The 21,967-nt window shown below is 43.4% G+C and overlaps 1 protein-coding gene across 1 annotated transcript in view; it reads right to left on the bottom strand.

The window, feature by feature from the left end:
- Window positions 1-1,320: 1,320 nt before the first annotated feature.
- The window catches only part of LOC127697240 (cation channel sperm-associated auxiliary subunit epsilon-like), a 117,316-nt gene continuing 96,669 nt past the window's right edge, over window positions 1,321-21,967 (bottom strand). Inside the window, exons 15-22 of the mRNA XM_052200236.1 lie at window positions 20,320-20,370; window positions 18,946-18,979; window positions 18,799-18,878; window positions 14,193-14,292; window positions 9,662-9,748; window positions 6,139-6,296; window positions 3,349-3,402; window positions 1,321-1,704 (exon numbers count right to left, since the gene is read on the bottom strand). Coding sequence (XP_052056196.1) covers window positions 1,551-1,704; window positions 3,349-3,402; window positions 6,139-6,296; window positions 9,662-9,748; window positions 14,193-14,292; window positions 18,799-18,878; window positions 18,946-18,979; window positions 20,320-20,370 — 718 coding nt within the window. The 3' untranslated portion in view covers window positions 1,321-1,550. The remainder of the gene's footprint in view (window positions 1,705-3,348; window positions 3,403-6,138; window positions 6,297-9,661; window positions 9,749-14,192; window positions 14,293-18,798; window positions 18,879-18,945; window positions 18,980-20,319; window positions 20,371-21,967) is intronic.

Genomic DNA, 21,967 nt, shown 5'->3' with positions numbered 1-21,967 from the left:
TTGTCTCCTAGTGTCCTCCTAGAACCTAGTCCTGTAGGAACCATCCAGAGAGCCACAGGGTGGCAGACATGTAGTTTGCAGAGTCCTGGCCACCTGCATCAAAGAGGCAGTGATGGCTTCAATTAACTCCCCTAGCCTAGTGGGGTTTTCGTGGTGTTGTTTTTAGAAGCAGCGTTTCTCTTTGTGGCCTAGGCTTTGTTGGAATGTTCCATCAACTTGTTCTGCCCTGCTCCTGAGAAATGTGATTAGAATGTTTTTTAAAATTTTATTTATTTATTTATTTTGGTTTTTCTTTTCTTTCTTTCTTCTTTCTTTCTTTTCTTTCTTTCTTTCTTTCTTTCTTTCTTTCTTTCTTTCTTTCTTTCTTTCTTTCTTTCTTTCTTTCTTTCTTTCTGTGTTTGTTTGTTTGTTTGGTTGGTTGGTTTTTTTCGAGACAGGGTTTCTCTGTATAGCCCTGGCTGTCCTGGAACTCACTCTGTAGACCAGGCTGGCCTCGAACTCAGAAATCCGCCTGCCTCTGCCTCCCAAGAGCTGGGATTAAAGGCATGGACCACCACCGCCCGGCTAGAACTTTTTTTTAAGTCCTTTATTTATGTTCCTTTATTTTTAATTTTATGTGTATGGGAGTGTTAGCTACATGTGTGTCTGTTATCACATGCAATGCAGTACTGTGGCACAAGAGGCAGTGGATCCCCTGAACTGGAGTTACCATGAGTCATCATGTGAGGGATGATGGGAATCCAACCATTCTTTTTCTTTTTTTCCTTTTGATTTTTCAAGACAGAGTTTCACTGTGTGGCCCTGGCTGTCCTGGACCTCGCTTTGTAGACCAGGCTGGCCTTGGACTCACGAACATCCACCTGCCTCTGCCTCCGGAGTGTTGGGATTAGCATAATCTACACACATACACACACACACACACACACTCTCACACACATACAAACATGCACACAAAATTTTTTTTAACGTTCTAGTACAGATAATTTGGGTAAATTAAGACGTGTATTTTGAACTTGAGAATGAAAGGTTGAAACAGCATTAAAATGTAGATTATTAGCTGCCCCTTTATATATTTTTCGTTTTGAGCCTAGACTTTAATTAATGGCTAAGCCATCTCTCCTGCCCAAGACAAGCTTTTCTATATAACAGCTGCAACTCATATGTGAAACCTACCACTAGAAAAACTTCTGAAATCTATTTAAAAAATGATGACTTAAATAAATGTGCTTTTATAGGTCTTATATATAAACAGTTCCATATGATACAATAAAATGATATTTGACACTTTTATTCACTATCAAAAACTCTCATCGTTAGGCATCATACTAGCCAAAGATTTTTTTTAATGCAAATGTAACAGTATATATGCTATCATTAAAATGGAATAACAAACACAACAATATAACGGATGCTATTTGAGGGAGTAATGTAACAATACTTTTCAGATATTGAATTTAATAATGGTATGAGCTTATATTTAATGTTTCTTAGGCAAACATACATTCTTAATGTAATTACTTATATGTATTCAGAGTTAACTCTCACGTTCCCTAATGCTTCTTCTGCTTTCCCGGAGGCTTGTGAAGCGGCTCATAAATAAACTGCCTGTAAATCTTCGAGTACCAGAAATAGCTCAGAACCAGGATACTGATGAACGTGAGCATCAGGACAAAAATCAAGGCAGCCACCAGGTAGACGCTCGATCTAGAATAAAAACAATAAAGGAGCCTTCAGAAAGTCATCCTCCATGCTCTGCCTGTTAATCTACCAATCACACTGTCTTAGAACAGCTGCCTCCCTTGCTGGCGGCAGGGAACGGAGGAATAAGACCCAGCACTGCTCCAAGGTAGTCATTCACAAAGAACAGGAAAAGGAGGAGAAGAAGAAGAAGAAGACGAAAGAAGAAAGAAGAAGAAGGAAGAAGGAAGAAGGAAGAAGGAAGAAGAAGAAGAAGAAGAAGAAGAAGAAGAAGAAGAAGAAGAAGAAGAAGATCAAACTTGCCCCAAGGAACTTGATGGTAATCAGCAAGAAATAGTCTTAAAGACAACATCTCAGTCCCCCTTTCCCCTCTATCCTTTGTCTCTTGTATCTACTGTTAGGGGGTTAAAAGAGTGGAAGAAAAGGGATCTAGAAGGTAGACGAAGAACCCACAAAGTAGCCAAAGTCCATCTAAATACCTTCCCCCAAAACCAACACTCCCAGCTCCAACAAAACAAACAAAACCCAAAAAGGTGGGCATGCATCAGATAAGAGGAAGCACACTGTAAGAAAGAGTTGGAGTTTAGGCAAAGAGCAAGAGGAGGGAGTTTCGTGGGTGTGAGGCAGGATGGGAGAAGGGCGTGCTGATGTGGGTGAGGAAATGGGAGAGAAGGGGTTAGGTCTAAGATGTATTCAAAAGTCATTTGTTAACATGCAGCACTCTAGGAAGGCAAAAGAATAAGGAGAACTGCTAACTCTGGGCATCTGAAGATGCTGCCACCACCCACTGACACAAATATGGAGGGATGGACAGGACACACGGGGAGACCTGCCTTAGTGTGCTTCCAGGCTGGCCTGGAACTCCTGGGCTCAAGTGACCCTCTCACCTCAGGCTACAGAGTACAGGCAGCTACCATTTCTGGCTCAGGGCTTGGTTACATGGCTGGCTAAGGTAACTGAGCATTTGTGATTGTGTGTCAGAGCATGCATGTGTATATTTGTGAGAGGTCAGGTGAGCAAGTGTGTGACTGTGTGTATATGAGTATGTGAGTGTGTGTGTATGTATTTGAGTGTGAGTGTGTGTGTGTGTTTGAGTGTGTATGAGTACGTGAGGGATTGTGTGTATGTTTGAATGTGTATGTGTGTGAGTATACTTGTGACAGCACGGGTGGGGATGTGTGTGCATGTGAGCATGTGTGTATCAGTATGTGTGTATGAGTATGTGTGAGTGTCAGTGATTGTGAGTGTGTATATTAGAAGCTTCTCTGCTGAGGGCCCTTCACTTCAGGTCTCTTTCTCTGGGATTCTGTGGAGGTATCTCCCATGATGGGGCTTACTTTTTAATCCAGACACTTAAGGGTTGTTTCCTACTTGAGTTCTCAGTGTCTGCCTGGAGCAGATCGCAGTAGTGTTAGTTTCTCTGGGCCTGCAGCTGCTTCAGTGTGATTTTTCTCTCCTGTGACCAAGCAAAGGGTTCTCCTTTGAACGATGATCAGCATAACTCACTGTCTTTCTACCAGGCATTGTGCTGAGGTACGGAGACCAAGGGTCCTGGGTTATGGGATTTTGTCTCAAAAAAGCCAACATAGGAAACAGAATAAACCAAGCAAACAAATAAAAACTGCAACACCGTGAGGTACTGCCCTTTACCTGGGAATAATTCCTAAGCTCTCAATTGCAAAAGTAGTTGTTAGGTTACAGAAGCTGCAAAGTAGAAAAAGCAGTATTAAAGATTAAGTCAAATTTGTTTAAAATATCCATATCTATGCTCACAATCAGATCTCATAGAACCTTATTAAGGTGTCATTTTTTTGACAAGGACCCAGGAGACATGCAGTTCCAGGACAATTATGATCAGTTCTCCAATGCTGCCCGTTCTGGTGACTGGTGAGATTCCTCAAAGCTTCCGTCCTCACAGCGTTACACACTTTGGGTGGTAGTTTCCAAGGTAACAGTCATAATGACTTTAATAATACCGAACAATCATAAGTATCTTCAGAAATATTACATGGTTAACCACTGCATGCTGAGGTGCTGTTTAAATAAGCATTTATTATGTGCCTAGTATGGAGAATGCCTATGTGCTCTGTTAGTGCTCATGAGAACCCCTCCTTCCAGATGAGGGTGCTGAGTCTCAGGTCTTGCATTGCTATGGTCAAACTCCTGATAAAACAACTTGAGGAAGAAAGGGTCTGCTTTGGCTCACAGCCCAAGGACATACAGAGCATCGTGGGGAGGAAAGCATGACAACTGGTCACGCTGACCCCCCTGAGGGAGAGGAGAGCCATGAGCGCTGTGCTCAGCTCACGTTCTCTTTTGTCCAGTGGTGGACCCTAGTTCATGGAGTTGTACAGCCCACATTTTCAGAGTGGGTCTTCCCTTCCTCAATTTGCCTAATCTAGAAAATTTCTTTTACAAAAATTATAAGTACACTGTGGCTATCTTCAGATAGCACCAGAAGAGGACATCAGATCTCTTTCACCATTTTTAGCCATCATGTGGTTGCTGGGATTTGAACTCAGGACCTTTGGAAGAGCCATCAGTGCTCTTAACCACTGAGCCATCTCTCCAGCCCTAGAAAAGTTCTTAAGAGACGTGTCCAGAGACTTATCTCTTTGGTGCTTCTAAATCCTGTCGGGCTGACAATATCAGTCAAGCGTGACAAAATGTAAAGACTGATTAAGGAGGTCTGCTGAGGTGAATCTCTCAGATCCACGTCTCTCTTCCACCTTCAGGCAGGGCCCAGAACAAAGTGTTCATGAGAGCACTGAGACCTGTATCATGTCTGAAGCCAAGTAGAGTCCCAAGATCTCAGGAAGGGGACACTGCCATAGCAACGGGCTCTTCCATTTTGCTTAGGATGAAGCAAAGGGTGAATGGATTTATAATTAGAGGAAGAAAGTATGGTTACCATCAGAGGAGATACTCCTCAAATGACTGGGCTCGGATGGCTGCTGTTGGGCCCTCTGTCTCTCACGAGAAGGGCTGGGCGGAAGCACAGTGGTAGACGTCTTACCTAGCATGTGTGAGGCCTCAGCTCAGTTCCAGTATTGCATAGAAATAAACAAGTGAAGTTAAGTGAACACATTCATCAAGGCGTACCTGAAGCAGGACCTCCCAGGCAGTGCCACAGTGGCAACACTGCCAAGCTCGTGCCGTGGAGGGCTTACTTTCTGAAGTATTTGTTGCCTCAAAGGGGGGACAGAAGTCTGCCCCTTTCTGCTCCGACATCACTCTTTAGCCTACCCATTTCTGTCCATCGGTTCAGCTGCCCATCACTTGTCAACAGGGGAGGTCCCTTTCCTTATGGCTTCTCCTCCTCACTTGCCGGCAAGCATGCTCACTGCGCATGCGCGCGGGCAGGGCTGGAGATGCGCAGCACTCAGAGCTCCCTCAGAAGGAGATCCTCTCCCTTGACCTTCTTCAGAACTCTCAGCCTCCTTGGAAATACACTGGAGGCTTGTGGGCATAGGAAAATCATAAATCTCTTATATTTTGCTTTGGTCTTTCCATTAATCAGCCCGCATCCCAAAACTACCTAAGTGCTTCCAGTCATCAGTGAGCCTTTAGCATACCAGACACTTCTGGAAGAAGGGGGGTGGTAGTCAGGTAATGTTTGCTTGCCAGGTGGCCGAGGGAAGCCCACAGAGCTCAAAAGACAATGTCACATTGCTAGGCTACCATGCAATCCTTCCATTCAATCATTACTGATTGATCCAGTCCACGTTGTATTTTAGGAATGTGTCTCCTCCAGGGCCAAGCACACGGGCTCATGGGCTTCCATTTCCTGTGTTCTGGTATAGTGCAAGGATGGAACCCAGGGCCCTGCACATGCTAGTGTGAGGGTTAGTGAGTCTTCATTGTCAGGGTGACTGGATTTTGAGTCACCATAGAGACACAGCTTCTGGGACTACCCGGGAGGCTCTTTCCAGAGGTGCCTGACTGAGGAAAGCCCACATCAAACATGGCTCACACAGTTGCCTGCACTGGGGTCTGTGACTGGAACTGGACTGAGCCTGATCTCCATTGCTCTCTGCTTCTGGCTGCGTTTTTTCTCCAGCTACTTCCCTTTCCTCTCGCTATGATCTTTCTACCATGGTAGATTTTACTCTCAGACTTGGAGCCATAAGCCATCCTTCACCCTGTGTGTCCTTCTTGTCGGGTGTTTGGTCGTGTCAACGGGAAAAGTAGCCAATATGTACGTCAAGAGGACACAATACCAGAATGTAATTTCAGACTGAGTGATCCGATTACTAGCTGACACGAGACCCCATGCTTCTATAGCATGTTTGCTGATTGCTACAAAATGAAAAGCAAACTTATAAATAACAAGATTAACAAAAAATGAGATATTTAGATGGCATCCAATTACACCAAAAAGGGAAAAAAAATCTTAAGGGGAAAATATCATTTTATTCTTAGTTAAAATTTTATCCTTACCTATAGTTTGGATCCAAGATCTTCAAGCGAAACACATACATTCCAGGATATGAAGTGGACCATTTCAAATGGTTTTTATTAGAATAGTTTACAATCTCATATGGTTGGCTTAGGTCTCCTGGCTTCCCAATAGCGTAAGAAAAACAAGGCCTATAGTTCTGAGCACAAGCAAAGACAAAAAAAAAAGAGATTATTTCCAGACTGTAATAAAATCTGATTCATGATGTATCAGAAGTCGTCTGTATGAAAGTGCACCACCTATACACACTACTTGTGTAGGTCAGAAGAGGGCATCAGAACCCCAGGAACTGATATGAACAGGTGCTTGTGAGCTGCCTCGGGATGCTAGGAGCCAAAGCCAGCTCCTCTGTTAAGAGCAGCCAGCGCTCCTACCCACTGCTGACCATTCTCAACAGCTCCAGATTCTCATATATATTCGTTTTGGAAGCATCATTAAGAAATATGATGGCTACACCTTTCTACTGTGCCACTGCAGTGCCAGAGAATGCCTGGCACATCCCCTACCAGCCCTCATCCATGGTTCAGAGAGGAACTTCTGGGGGAATCCCTCATATAGACCAAGATATTCTTAGCTTGGCAAAAACTGGGATGCCAAGTAAGAGTGTGGGAGCAGGAGCTCAGTTTAGTTTTCAGAAGGGTTTAAGGCTGAGATTGGTGCCCGTGTACGAGTTTGCTATGGATATAGCCATAGTAGCAGGGCAGAGATACAGCCCAGCCCATGTACAAGGTGGGTTTCACCCTATGTGGGCAAGACTGCCCTTGAAGAGAGACTTCCAGGCTCCTCTAGAAATGGATGGGATTTTACCCACTTAGAAAGACTGTTAACCACAACAACTATACCTAACCTGGCAAGTTTCTTTGGGTCTAGAAGTGTGCACTTCCATCTGTCCTAGATCATATGCATGTTTCCATATCATGGATGTTTAATGCAGTCTCTGTCTATAGCCATTGAATAGTAATGGTAGGGGAAGGGGTAGGGATAAGGTTAATAATGTAAGAGGTAAGTTTAAGTATAAATTAAGGGTAAAAGTAAGTGTGTGAGTAGGTTGGGGAGAAGTGGTTGGAGTAAGGGTAGCTGTTGGTACAGGGCTCAGAGAGGTAGAAGTGGATATGGATGGGTTGGGGTAGTGGTATGGTTGGTGAGTGCCACTAGATTTATCTGATGGTATTTACTTCTTGATTTATTTATTTCCCCTACATTTTTTGAGGCCTTTTAATGTACTGCTACCACGGGTATAGTCTATCTTCAATATACTAGGCATCAAGAGGTGAGTTATGCTTTTATTTCACATGAAGCACATGTGTTCAGTCTAATGAAGTTATTACAATACCTCATGATAAAATATAAAAATAGTGGTAGGAATCCACATCTTCTACCATTTCTCACCTGTTCACCTTTCTGCCACTGCATGTCTAGTACCTTTGCCCAATAGCATGTTGTGTGCGAGTGAGGAGGACATAAAAGGCTCGTGGATGTTCAGTAAACCAACTTGAAAATGCACACTATGGTGGGTGTGGAGGCACATGTATTAATCCCAGCATTGGGGAGGCAGAGGCAGAGGCAGAGGCAGAAGCAGAGGCAATATATCTCTGAGTTTGAAGTCAGCCTGGGCTATGGAGAGAGAGCCCTTCCTCTGAAAAAGAAAATACCAAATATTTTCTGGGTCAACACTGGGATATGAGAAGTCTTATTTACTGAGTTGGTTAACACATGGAGCCAGCCATGAACTTGATTAAAGGAAAAGGAGACACTTGTACTATGCGTAGGAACTGGATATCTGTCCATCACCACAAGATGGTCCTGGCCGTCAGGACCTGTTTCCTGGTATCACTGTGTGTATTTTTCTAGATACACATGGAAATATTTTTGTTCTTTCAAAATTTCTCCTTTGTTATTTTTCACCAGCGGCTACCCGTCTTTCTGGGTCCCGTTTGATGTTTCCTCTCGTACTTTCGGGCTGCCTGGTCAATTATAATATTTTTCCTCTTCTTTTTCATTTGCAAGCCATCACTATGTCAGCTACCTAGTCTTCAAGGAAACAAATCTCCCCTAGACTCACGAGCTCACTCTATTTCTAGCCAAGGAGTGCTCTATCTAGGATTCTTGGTCACACTCAGAGACTCAAACTCCATCCTGTGTCACAGAGAAGTTAGCCAGCCCTGCAGTGCCTATCCTCTCTCCCTGTGTATTCCAACCCCAACTCAAAGAACCTACAGAAAAGCCACTTTTGCTTTCAGACGTTTTTTCTCTGAGAACGTAGAGTTCCCAGAGCTACATCTCAGAAGCTCAGCTGGCTCGTGCCATCCGTCCTTCTCACACGGGAGAATGAGGATGAGGGGCTGACACGTTACTTCCAGGATCTTCGCTCATTTTAAGCCACTTCCATGGTTTCCAAGGCAGAGGCCCAAGGCCCAAGGCCCAAGCTCAGCAATGCCAGCTTCATCTGGGAACTTTTACAAATGTGAGTTTATATAACTCAGACACTTACATAGCTTACACAACACCCTGGATTTAATCTCTAGTGCTGGGAAAAGAAGGGAATAGAAAATCAGGGAGGAGAAGAAGGGAAGGGAAGAGAGGTGATAAAGGGACAAGGTGGAGTCAGAAAAAAATGTGGACTTCAGATTTACTGAATGAGAAATTTGGTTGAGACCAAGTTGTCTATTCCAACAAGCTGGTTCAAGCTCATTCCGTGACGGCCCCCCATCCAGCTGCTCACGGCTGGATGTGTGGCCTCGGGGAATAGCACCACAGCTTCAGTGAGGCCCTCTGTAAGACTGGCTTGCCCAGCCCAGACCCTTGGCTACCTTTTAAAAACAACAAAAATAACCAGAAAGGCAAGTTTGGTTTGGACTGAGTCCATAATTACATTCATTCCTTTTGATTTTAAATAATAAGTATTCCTTATTAGAGGTGATGAGCCGGAGTTTATGAATTAGCTCTATAAATACATATAATTTTCTACAGTGCGTTAGGTGCTGGGAATGTAGCAGTGGGCAGAAGGAACAAAGCTCCCTTCTCTCTTGGAGCTCCCGTTTTATCTATCAATTTGCTTATTTAAGATTTAATTTTAGGTTGAACTCTAAGTGTCTTTGTGTATATGTATAACTGGAGGAGGCTGGAGGCATGGGATCCCCTGAAGCTGAATTTACAGGCAGTTAAGAACCATGTGACATGGATTTGGGAACAGAACTCAGACTCTCTGTAAGAGCAGTACGTGTTCTCTCCAGCCCCATAAGACAACTAGTGTTTTAAAAGGCTCGGTTTCCATATTTTTACATATAGTGGTCGTTTGATACCACGCATATTCAGACTTTTAGTGGTAAATAGTAAATTTTCACCAAAGAGTACACACAAGGGGTGGGGAATCAAACAGACTAAAGACAAGAAATTTTGAAATAACTGAAAGGCAGTGTTCGATTTACCCTAATCAGTTTAAATCCAAAGTGTTTCTATCAAGCTTTTGTTAATCTTGAACGCCAAATTTAATCCTTTTCTTACCTGAGGTCCCCAGACATCGTCCAGTGGGACGCCTGGGTTTTCCTCTATCATCGAGTCCCACGTCTGTGCTTCATTTATACAACCATTCTGCCAAAAGATGGCAACATGAGGTTATGGAGAAGGCTTTACATTAGCTTATTTTAGAGTATCTAATATATATATATATATATATATATATATATATATATATATATATATATATGGCACTGGAAAATTTATCTTTCTCAAAAAAAAATCCCCTTACATTTAAATACAGTGCTTTTAATCTTTTTTCACTACATAAAAACAATACAGTTTTAAACACTGAGAAAGTTCAATTCAGTGGCCTTGATTTGGTTCACACTATGTAACCACAGCCACTGCCAGGACCCATTTGGACAAACCCTCACCCCTGACAGCCAGTATCCTACTTTCTGCTGAGACTTTTGACTGACTAAGCTTTACAGGTGACACAGTTCAGTATTTTTGTACCTGGAAACTAGCTTACTTTTATTTAGTAAAACATCTTCAGGGGCATCCTTGGTCTACCATGTATGAGAATTTCCTTCCTTTTGACAGTGTGTGTGTGTGTGTGTGTGTGTGTGTGTGTGTACGTGTGTGTACTCACAAAGGCGCAGGCACACCTAAGTGAATGGTGTTGGGTGAATGTAGATGCCAGAAGACAGATAACCTGTGGGTTCCATGCTTTTTCCATATGGTCCTAAGATCTCAGGTCTGTCAGGCTGGACAATAACCCCTGTTACCTGATGAGCCACGGTCTGAAACATATGCTGGGTCATAGGAGAATATTGTGAAGAGTTAACAGACCATTTCCATAGCACGAATCCATTCTTTTATTTTAAGCCCCTTTTAACTTGAAAACAACAACCAAAACAAAACAAAAAACCCCCACACAGATGCTAAAACAAGTACAACAATAATGACAACCTTTCTGCTCCTGATAAAACATAACCCAGAAAGTCTCCAGGAGCCCTTCAAGCTTCTCTGAAAGTCTCCACAGCTTCCCCATGCAGCAATCAACGGCTGCCCTGGCTTTTCTAGGCACCCTTCCTCACAGTTCTTGCGTTTCTTACCAGAATGCGCATCCCTGCACAATGGTCTCAGGCCTTAACACCCTCCGATACATACACCTTTTTGTGGCTTTCAACAGGACTCTCCACTTTCCCTTTCCTTGGCAGTTGTATGAAGTGCTGTCAATATGGTGTGCAAATAGACCCTGGAGAACGTTCCTTCCATTCTTTTGAGCATCCACGCATGGAGGATGAGAACTGGAGGTTGTGCTTTGAATCTCTCTCTCGTTTGCACTGCACGTTCCCCAGGGTGGAGGTGCCCTTTACACCCCAACAATGTGTGTGCCTGCTTTTCCCTCCATCACCAACTCTTACTGCCATCTGTTTATTTTTATTCTTGCCATGCTAGTGTATGTGAAATAGTGTCTCACCGTGGATTTTGTTCTCCAATGTCAAGTAGACATTTTCTTTAGAAATATATCTAGTCAAGTCCTTCCTCCCCCTTTAATTTGGACTGCTTTATTGTTGAATTATGGGAGTTCTCTGAACACATTGGACATTCTACTATCAAATATATGATCTGTAAATACTTTGATCTATTCCATAGGTTGCCTTTTTATTTTTGTGGATTTTTGGGGGGGATTTACTGTTACTATGTTTATATCCTGACCATAGCTTATTATCCTTTTTTCCCTCACAGTCCCTCCCCTATCCAGTCCTCCTCCATTTCTATTCAGAGTAGGGCAGTGCTCCAATGGATATCAACTAAACATGGCATATCAAGTTACAGCAAAACTAGGCATCTCTCCTTGTACTAAGACTGAAAGGGGCAAGCCAGTAGGAGGAAAGTGGTCATGGATAACTCCTGCTCTCCCCATTAGGCGTCCCACAGGAAGACCAGGCTACACAATTGTCCCATGCATGCAGAGGGCCTAGGTCGGTCCCTCGCAGACTCCCATTCGATTCAGTCTCTGTGAGGCCAGGTGAGTTGAGTCTGTGGATTTTCTTGGGGTGTCCTTGACCCCTCTGGCTCCTATGCTCTTTGCTGCTCCTCTTTCATTGGTTGTTGTCTGAAACCTCTCTAAGGATGGTTGGGCTAGGCACTGACTCTGGTGTCTTTTGATGCACAGTTTTAGATGTCCATGAAATGCACCTTTACTCTCCTTCCCTTTCCCTCCTGTCTTTTCTTTTTCCTTGTTCCTCTCCCCTTTCACCCTTCCTCTTCCTCCCTTCCTTCCTTCCTCTTTCTTTTATCTGGGACTTGGTGTCTTAGCCATTATATAAATCACTGCCCAAACCAGTGTTGGGATGATTTTACCCTACAGTTTTTTGTCTAAGACTTTTTTCTAGTTTGGGGTCCTAAATTTAGATCATAGATCAATTTTGAGTTACTGTCTGCACATGGTGTCAGGTAGGAGTTCCATTTTACTTTTTTTTTTTATTTTAATGACTATTAGTGTTTATCTGAATGTATGTCTGTGCACCATGTGTGGGCAGTGTCCACTGGGCCTCTGCATTGTTCACAGGGGCAGACATGATCAGAATCTGACTTTTTCTATCGTGGTGTTAGGAATCTTTGTTTGCTTACTTGCTGTTGGTTTGTTTTTGGTTTTTTGTTTTTTGTTTTTGTGACAATGTTTTGCTGTGTAACCCTGGCTGTCCTAGACCTCCATCTGTAGACCAGGATGGCCTTGAACTCAGATCCACCTGCCTCTGCCTCCCTGAATGCTGGGATTCTGGGGTTAAAGATGTGTGTCATCATGCCTGCTTTATGATGTTAAGAATCCAACCCAGGGCACTGTGCAAGAGCTCCGCCATAAGAACAAACGGCTCATGTGTTAATCTGAGACAGAGGCAGCCCCAAGGTCAGCCTACAACTTGATACATTGCTGTACTTTGATCTTGAGTTGGTCTTCCTTTCTCCATCCCCTACATGCTGAGATTCCAGGTGTGTCCCATCCCACCTAACTGAAAGTTTAATTCTGGATAGTACAAAACCCAACTCAGTTGTCCCAGGTGACTCTCCTTGAAGCATGAACTTGGAAGTCGGACTTCTTCATGACGGCTCCTTGAAGTTCCTTCTCTGGACTGTTTCTTCCAGCTCTCAGCCAGTCCATCCGCAGCTGCTGCTGAAATGAACTAAGGTGACAGGAAGTCTGGAAGTCCATGAGAGAATGATAGACTTTCTGCTCACATGCAGTCATGAGAGCCAGGCATGGACCTACCTAGCTGATTACCGGAAATGCAGTTCTTGTTAACTTGTACTTCTCAGCAATGCCTCTATTCAATGGATGGAATGGTTGTCTTCTGAGCTCCACACACATGTACTCAGGTGCACATGCACCACCATACAAATGAACATACATTCACCACCTTCTTCCGCTTCCTCCTCCTCATCCTCCTCCTCTTCTTCTTCCTCTTCCTCCTCCTCCTCTTCTTCCTCTTCTTCTCTTCATCCTCCTGCTCCTCCTCCTCTTCCTCCTCCTCCTCCTCCTCGTCCTCCTACTGCTCCCCCTCCTCGTATTCCTCCTCCCCTCCCCCTCCCTCTCCCTCTCCCCACCCCTCCATCCTCCTCTTCCTCTTCTTTTTTGTTTTTGAAACAAAGTTTCTCTATGGAGCCCTGGCTGTCTGGGAACTCACTCTGTAGACTGGGCTGATCTTGAACTCAGAGATTTGCCAGTCTCTGTCCCTCAAAGAGCTGGGATTAAAGGTGTGTATCACCACTACCCAGAAACAAGTACTTTAATGATGAATCTATGGTGCATGAAGGTCTTTTATCTTCGATGCAGAACAAACACTGAAATGTGCAACATGAAGGATTTAGTTATGTATTTGAAAGACGGTGCATTCCCACAGTGGTAAAGTGTAATTCAGTTCTCCTTGTTGGTATCTAGGTGAGTTCTCAGATAATTAATCTCTGGTGAGGAAAAAAATGTCACATGGAAAGGAGTCACTCTGATTTCTCTTGAGCCTGTGATCTCAAGGGAATCTTAGGAAATCCTGCTGTTCACTTCTAGGGGGCTCTGTATTCATGGCAAGGCCACAGTGGCTGGAAAGAGTAATTACAAAAGGGTGAACGAGGAGGTCGAGATCGGGCGGTCGTGGAGGGTGGAAGGAGGGAAGAGGCCAGCACAGTGCAGTTCTGCAAAGGCACAGAGAAGGGTGAGGCCTGCACAGGACCTGGTTCACTTAGCACAGTGTCTTAGAGCGAACCCATCCATAACTAAACATTCGACACAGTTAAGATAGAGAAGAAAATGCTCATTTATGGCCGCATCGCCTTCCTACTGCACTATTTTATTTTTCCTGACCTTTCTTATGTCTGTTTTATAGACAGCAGCTTCTTCTTTTTCAGAAATGCATCTCAGAAGTCACCGATTTTAATATAGAGTTGGCTTTTTACCCCCTACTTATGGCTTGGTTTCACTTCCCTTAGATAATTTACATACAAATTGGAAAATCAAAAGGATACATTTACTTGCATGTTCAATAAGTTCTGTTTAAATTCAAAGATACCATACCTCCTCCATAGTAGAATTATAAGTGTAATCGTTCCTGCCATGGATTTCCCACAGGATAAAATTTGCTTCTACTATTTTAAGAAATCCGTTTTCATCATGCCTAAAACAACAAACAGGAAAATAATAGCATAGTGTCAGAGGGCCTGCAGCTTGCCAGTCTCATGGTCTTAGGTGTAAGTCTCTCTCTCTCTCTCTCTCTCTCTCTCTCTCTCTCTCTCTCTCTCTCTCTCTCTCTCTCTCTCTGTTTACTTGATTTTTGAGATAGCATCTCACAGAGCCCAGTCAGGCATCAGACTTGCTGCGAAGTGAAGGAGGCCCTTGACATCCTGGTTCTCTATCTCTGCTGCCCAAGTGCTGGGATCACACAAATGTTCTGAATGGTAGCTGAATCTTGTCTTTTCTGCTTCTTAGCCTCTGACCCCAGGGAAGTTACTGGAACTCACCAACTCTTACGGATATGCATCTGTGGTGGGATTGTATCTGATAGCTGCGTCTACCTCCCCCAACTGAGTGAAATAAGTGAGCCTAGTTTTAATCTCAATACAGCCACTGTTCATCTTGAACCTTTGAGAACTGTGGAGTCAAGGCTGGACTTAAACTCCTGCTCTTGGCGTGTATAGCTCCTGAGTGTAAAGATTACAGGTATGCACCACCTCGGTTCAGCCCCATGGAGCAGACGTTATTAAAAATCAAAACCTAGCAGTACAGAAGGAGTTGAATCTGCAGTGACAGTTTTCTCCATTGCCCTAATGGCTACATACTGAACTGGGGCAGTCCTGATGACAGTTGAGAGAGGGTGGGACAGGTGGAGGACAACGCAAGGGTCTCTGGGTGTCATCAAACCACATGTCGTGTGGTAGACAGTGAAACTACAGAGTTATGTACTGAAGTTTGGACTCGTGCCTGCTTTCTAGGAGGGGCCAGCTGGACTATGAAGTCAATCTTGCAGTGAGCGGCCTGAAGAGTTGCCGTAAGGCAGGGAAGGGTCTCCACAGCAGCAGCAGACACGGTCACACTCCCGCATGGACAGGGTACTCCCTGATACTCGTGATACTGGCACAGGACACATTAGCCCTGCCAAGCTGAGAGCAGTTCTCTTAGACCTATGCAGTGTTAAAAGAAAGCTGGCACTTTATAGGAAGATTTCTCTTTAATAAAAAAAATGAATGAATAAAGGCTTGAGAGCAAAGATGCAGTTATTAATAACCTTTTTGGAAAGATTTATTTATTGTTATATGTAAGTACACTGCAGCTGTCTTCAGACACCCCAGAAGAGGGCATCAGATCTCATTATGGATGGTTGTGAGCCGCCATGTGGTTGCTGGGATACGAACTCAGGACCTTTGGAAGACCAGACAGTGCTCTTTACCGCTGAGCCATCTCTCCGGCCCTATTCATAACTTTTCACCTTTGCGTTGTAGAACTCAAATGTTACGCTACTGCTCCCTCTCTGCACCTCCCTCTCTTGGTTCCTGCTCTCTTTTCCTTTCTCCCTGCATCTCCTTTCTGAGATAGAGTCTCATAGTTCCAGGCTGGCTGGCCTCGGACTCACTATGTAGCTGAGGATAGCCTTGAATTTCTGAGCCTCCTGCCCCTACTTGCCAGACTCCTTCTTGCTGGAGTATCTGAATGAAATTGTCCTTGTATAATCATTGGGTGGGAATTTCCCTGGAGACTCAAACTGCAGTGTCCAGTCCTCGCTTCTAGGCTCCTCCTGATTCTTTTTTTTTTTTTTTAAGATTTATTTATTTATTCTATGTAAGTACACTGTAGCTGTCTTCAGACACCCCAGAAGAGGGCATCAGATCTCATTACGGATGGCTGTGAGCCACCATGTGGTTGCTGGGATTTGAACTCAGCACCTTCGGGAGAACAGTCAGTGCTCTTAACTGCCGAGCCTTCTCTCCAGCCCCCTCCTCCTGATTCTTGAACTGTTCCTCCACTTTCAAATGACTATCACCTGATAGCTCTGTGTTGATTCACAAACCCTACAAGATCCTTGTTGTTGCTGTTCCTTGATAATACTGCCGCCTTGTCTCGAATACCTCGAAAATCCTAGATCCTCGTTTTGTTCTTCGTTCAGATCTCTGCTTCACTTGGAAGCTATTGGACAGGCTTCAGATTGGGTAAGGTGTGCTGCTCCCCACACTGCTGGTTAGCACAAATGGTCATTGTCCCTTCCTCTCCAAGTGCGGAGGAAAACTTCAGCATTAAAAAGCAGTTCCTGGGAAGCCGTTTCTGTTTCTGTGTTTACTAGTTTTGAGAAACCATAAAGAGCTCAGAAGATCAGTTCTCAAACAGGCATGATGGAGAGGGAGTGGCTTGATGTCTGGGTCAGGGAGAACCGCAGAAAATAAAGAACAAACAAAACAAAAAATCCTCCCGCCGAGTGCTCTGGACTCTTGCTGTAGAGGAATGCCAGGACACTCACAAGTGTGTAGTTTCAGGACGAGCTAAGTTCAAAAGCTAGGAGCTTTGGTGGAAACAGGAGTTTGATTACATCTTAAGTTAGCAGTAGAATTCTTGATTTCCTAAGAGTTAGAAGCGGATGAAATGGAATGGCTGAGCAGGAAAAGACACTTGCTTCAGAGCCTAGTGACCTGAGTTTGATCCCTGGAACCCAGAAAGTGGAAGGAGAGAACCGCAAGCCGTCTGCCAACCTCCCCCTCCAATAAATGTTAAGGTTTGTTTTTGTTTCTTTGTCTGTTTGTTTTTCTTTCTTTCTTTCTTTCTTTCTTTTTTTTTTTTTTTTAAGAATTGAGTGTATAACACTTAAGAACAAAAGGATCACTATTATTAGTGCAAGGAACCACAGCACCATCTTGTGGAGAAAGCATGATCCACATCATTTTGGAGTTTTGTTGGTTTTTTTTTTTTGTTTGTTTGTTTGTTTTGTTTTGTTTTTTGTTTTTGTTTTTTTTTAGATTTATTTATTTATTATATGTAAGTGCACTGTAGCTGTCTTCAGACACTCCAGAAGAGGGCGTCAGATCTTGTTATGGGTGGTTGTAAGCCACCATGTGGTTGCTGGGATTTGAACTCAGGACTTTTGGTAGTCAGTGCTCTTACCTGCTGAGCCATCTCTCCAGCCCCATTTTGGAGTTTTGCTTCACTATCAATAACACTTGCCAGAGAGCCTTGCTTCCATGAGCTTACTTTAATACCTTTTCATTAGGCAGAATAGATTCTAATTAAATCCGAGAACGCAGGGATGTCACTAATTGGCAGCTAAATTTCCAAGTGTTGGTAATTTTTCTATGGAAATCCTATTCAGGGAATTGAGGAGACGTCATTAATGATCTTCTCGTGGATGAGCTGTAATTAGGTCCATTATTAACTATGTTTATAGAGGAGCACAAGAACTGGACAAGGGAAGATCTGACTGTGCAGAGTAGCTGCTGTTTCATCCAGAGGGCCCTTTTTGCTGTCCCTTTGTTTAGTGAATGCACATTTGCACGGTGATTAGAGCACAGGGTGTCATGGTTGATACTGGTTGTCACCTTGCCAGAATCTAGAATCATCCATGAGCAAGCCTCTGGGCATATCTAAGATAGATTAATTTAAATTCATTAATTTAGGTTAATCTCCCAGCATGTCTGCAAAGGGTTTTCTTGGTTACCATCCTGAAGGTGGGTGGCACTTTCTGTCAGTGGCACAGACTTAAGGAGTCCCAAGAGGGAAAACTTTTCCTTTTCACCTCTTTGCCTCTGTGTCTCAGGGGTCTTCTCATTGGCCTTACTTGTTCTACAGTGAGCTGCCTCTGTCTTCCTTCGTGGATGTCAGAAGTAAGCTGCTTCAGCCTTCGGGTGTGGACAGAATCCTCCATGCCTTTACTGCTAGACTGGGATTGCAAGGCATCCCGTCTTGGGGCCCCTGCAGCTTCTGAGTTCTCAGCCATTGCTGGACTCTCCAGGCCTTATCCTGTAAGCCAACCTAATTACCCCTCTTTTAATATATACATTCATTCATTCTGTGCACTTTGTTTCTCGGAGGACTCTAATAGAGAAGGGAGAGATGATCTGGGAGAAAGGGGACCATTCAGGAACGATGTTCTTAGTTAGGAGAGGGGGACAGTTCATCAGTGGCGTGCGGGCTAGTTTTTATGTCAATTGATAGAGACCAGGCTCCGTTGAGAAGAGGGAGCCTACGTTGCACAAACGCAGACATCACATTAGTCTTTGGGTATGCCTTTGGGACATTGTCTTGATTGATAATTGAGGTAGGATGGCCCAGCTAACTGTGGGCAGTGCTGGTGGTCCTGGGTTCTTAAGAAAGCAGACCAAGCAAACCAGGCAGCTCCCGCCTCCAGGTTCCTGTCCAGACATCTCTGGATGAAGTGCTAAAAACTATAAACTGACCCAACCTCCTTCCCGCCCCTTACTAACCCAGCCCCGCCCCTCACCACACCTGCCCCGCCCCTCACCACACCAGCCCTGCCCCACCAAGTTGCAGCAGATTCCCTGGTCCTGGCATTATAGGTGGTTGTGAGCCCCTGTGTAGGAGCTGGGGACTGAACTCAGGTCCTCTGTGAGAACAGAAGGGCCTATTAACAACCAAGCCATTTTTGCAGCACGCAAATTAATTTCCCAAGTGGGTATAAACTTACATTTCAACTATTGGGTGAAACATTTCTTCAGATTCAAGTGTCTTAGGACAGCCATATTTTGCCACATCATACCTTACTTTCTAGAGAAAGAAAAATGCTTCAGTTATTGTGTCCACTTATCACACCAACAAGTTTATATTTTCTTACCAAGTTTTCAGATACGCTTTCTCTCAGAAGTTCCCTGTTTGAAAAAAAACGACATTTGTTATTATCTGCTTATTCTTCCTTTCCAATTTAAAAAGCACAGGCCGCAGAGATGGCACGGCAGTTAAAAGCACTGGCTGTCCTTCCATAGATCCTGAGTTCAATTTGCAGTAACCAACCTTATGGTGGCTCACAGCCAACTCTAATGGGACCCTACATCCTCTTTTGACAAACAGGTATACATGCAGACAGAACACTCATATACCTAGAATAAATAAAAACTAAAAGCATAATTTATTTAGGGTGGTGTTGATTGCGAATGTATACATTTGTATGAATGTGGTGTGTGTGTGTGTGTGTGTGTGTGTTGGGGGCATTCATATGGACGTTAAAGGACAACATTTGGAGTTGGTCCATCCCTTCCACACTGCTGTTTGCCACTGAGTTTGCTAGTCCAGCTTGTCTGCAAGATTCTCTTGTTGCCTCTCACAGTCTCACTGTCAACACACTGGAATTTAAGAAGGATGCTTCAGCGCTTGGATTTCTGTGGGTTTGGGACTTTTCCCACTGAGCTATCTTTCTGGGCCCTACAAGTGTATTTTACAACCCCAGTTATTCCCTATTTTTAATTTATTCCTATAATAGAATTCTTCTCTTCTGTGAACTCAGGAGATACGTCAATGTTTTTTAAAGATTTATTTAGTTATTTTATGTATGAGTACACTGTAGCTATCCAGATGGTTGTGAGCCTTCATGTGGTTATTGGGAATTGAATTTCGGACCTCTACTAGCTCCAGCCAGCCCCACTGCTCTACAGTTAAACCCTGCTTCCTCAGTCCCTGCTCATTGCAGCCCAAAGATTTTTTTTATTATTATAAATAAGTACACTGTAGCTGCCTTCAGACACACCAGAAGAAAGCGTCAGATCTCATTACGGATGGGCGTGAGCCAACATGTGGTTGCTGGGATTTGAACTCAGGACCTCTGGAAGAGCAGTCAGTGCTCTTAACTGCCGAGCCATCTCTCCAGCCTGGGACATTTCAATTTTAAGTAGGTTCATTATACAGTCATATAGAGAACAGAGGTGGGAAACAAAGCCTCTTATTTGTCTATCTGCAATCAGAAGGAACAGATAGGGTATTTGAGACTAACTGATACTTGCTCCCTATACCCAATTCAGTCAGTGAGGATAATGCTAAATGTGTCTCAGACATGTTTCAGACAAGGTTAAAGGTCATCTCTACAGTCTTTTCTTTTTTTAAACATTTTAAAACAGTGTTTAAATAAGTATGCCAGTAGTGTTACAAACACCAAGTACCAGCTGAGTATAAACTGCTATCTGCACGATACACATGTTATGTTAGAAGTATTTCTTACTTGTCAATCACATAAGAAAAATCACGACGTTGACATCCGCTCCTACTAAATCTACAACATAAAACATAATGTAGTTGTAAGGTTATTACTTGTGCATTTGCACAAACATTTCATCACTAAACTCAATAGTTCTTAAACTGGAGATGCTTATGTAATTCATTCACTAGATCAAAGTCTCTGGGATGAGTTTGTGGTCTTTGCAATGCCTTTTTTTTTTTTTTTAATCAGTATTACAAAGGTTTCTGATTTTCCTCTTATGTTTTGTATACACTTATTAAAATTTTGTAAGAAAGAAAGGGAGAAGGGAACACTTGTTCACAAACTGCAATGATTTGTCTGTGGGAATGACAAGCACGAGAGGTCTATTATACGACATGGTGACCACAGTCAGTCATAGATTGAGTTTTTGAAGCCAACAGTAAAGGCAACACACAATGGCTGTCCACTTGGCTACATTTGAAATTCATTAACATCCTACCACATGCACACAATGTAGGGACACAGCTGTGAGGAATTTTGCTTAATTTGAAATGGAAAGATCTACTGCTAATTTGGATCTTTGAGATAGGAAGATGCATCTTTAATCCAGATCTTGAGGTGGGAAAATATATCTTTAATCCAGATCTTTTGAGGTGGAATGAACCACCTCTAGTCTGGGCCATGCCTTCTTTGGAAGCTTATGTAAGAAAAGGGAAGGTGGGAGCTACTGCTCTTTGCCTGCTTGCTTTTGCCTCACTAGCAAGTCCAATCCTTCACTGGTGTTGGCCCCTACTTCTTCAGGATTCCAGCATGTGCTGAAGACCTGTGTCATGGACTGAACAACTCCTGGATTTCGTAGACTTTCTCTGCATAGGCAGCTATTTTTGGATTAGCTGGACTCACAGACTTTAAGTCATTCTAATAAATCCTCTTTCTTTCTCTATATAAATTCATTCTATAAATTCTGTTACTCTAGAGAATGCTGACCAATACATCTGCTAACACACTGCTGAAAAGTTCTTACCACAGTGTGATAACTATAATAAGTGTGATAAAGTTTAATTAGCTATGTTGAATCATTCCATAATGACATCAAAACATCATAGTGTACTCAGAAAATACACTTTCTCTAGTATAGAGTAAAACCCCAAACAGAAAACAGCAAATCTTGGAGAGGGTGCGAGGAAATTGGGACCCCATACATAGGTGGCCGCACTGCATCCATGGTGTGACCATTGTGGAGAATAGTTTGATACTTAGTCAATAAATTAAAGCTCAGATTGACCATTCTATAGTACATACCTGAATCAATCCAAAGTATGTTTCAATAAAAACAAGTATGCAAATATTTACAAAACCCTAAAGGCAGAGTCTCGTCCCTAGCACTGTAACAGAATACCAGCTTCAGATTCCCCACCCCCAATGTCTCCTATGGATCCCACAGACTCTATCCTCCTAACCCCCCTTTCCCTCATCACTACTTGCCAGCCTCCATCACTAGCAGGCATGCCCTTTGAATACACCAGGTGAACAGACCAGAAAAACAGGCAATACCCAGCCATCACACTCTCCAATAAACCCCAATAGGAGAAACCAAAAAAACAAACACCCACCCAACAGAGACAAACTCACAAACGGTCACCTAGAACTACAATTGCCCCAAACCGAG

Source organism: Apodemus sylvaticus, chromosome 12, assembly GCF_947179515.1.
Source record: "Apodemus sylvaticus chromosome 12, mApoSyl1.1, whole genome shotgun sequence".
NCBI lineage: Eukaryota > Metazoa > Chordata > Mammalia > Rodentia > Muridae > Apodemus > Apodemus sylvaticus.
Note: the sequence above shows the minus strand (reverse complement) of the source record. Positions and strands in the feature narration are given on the sequence as shown.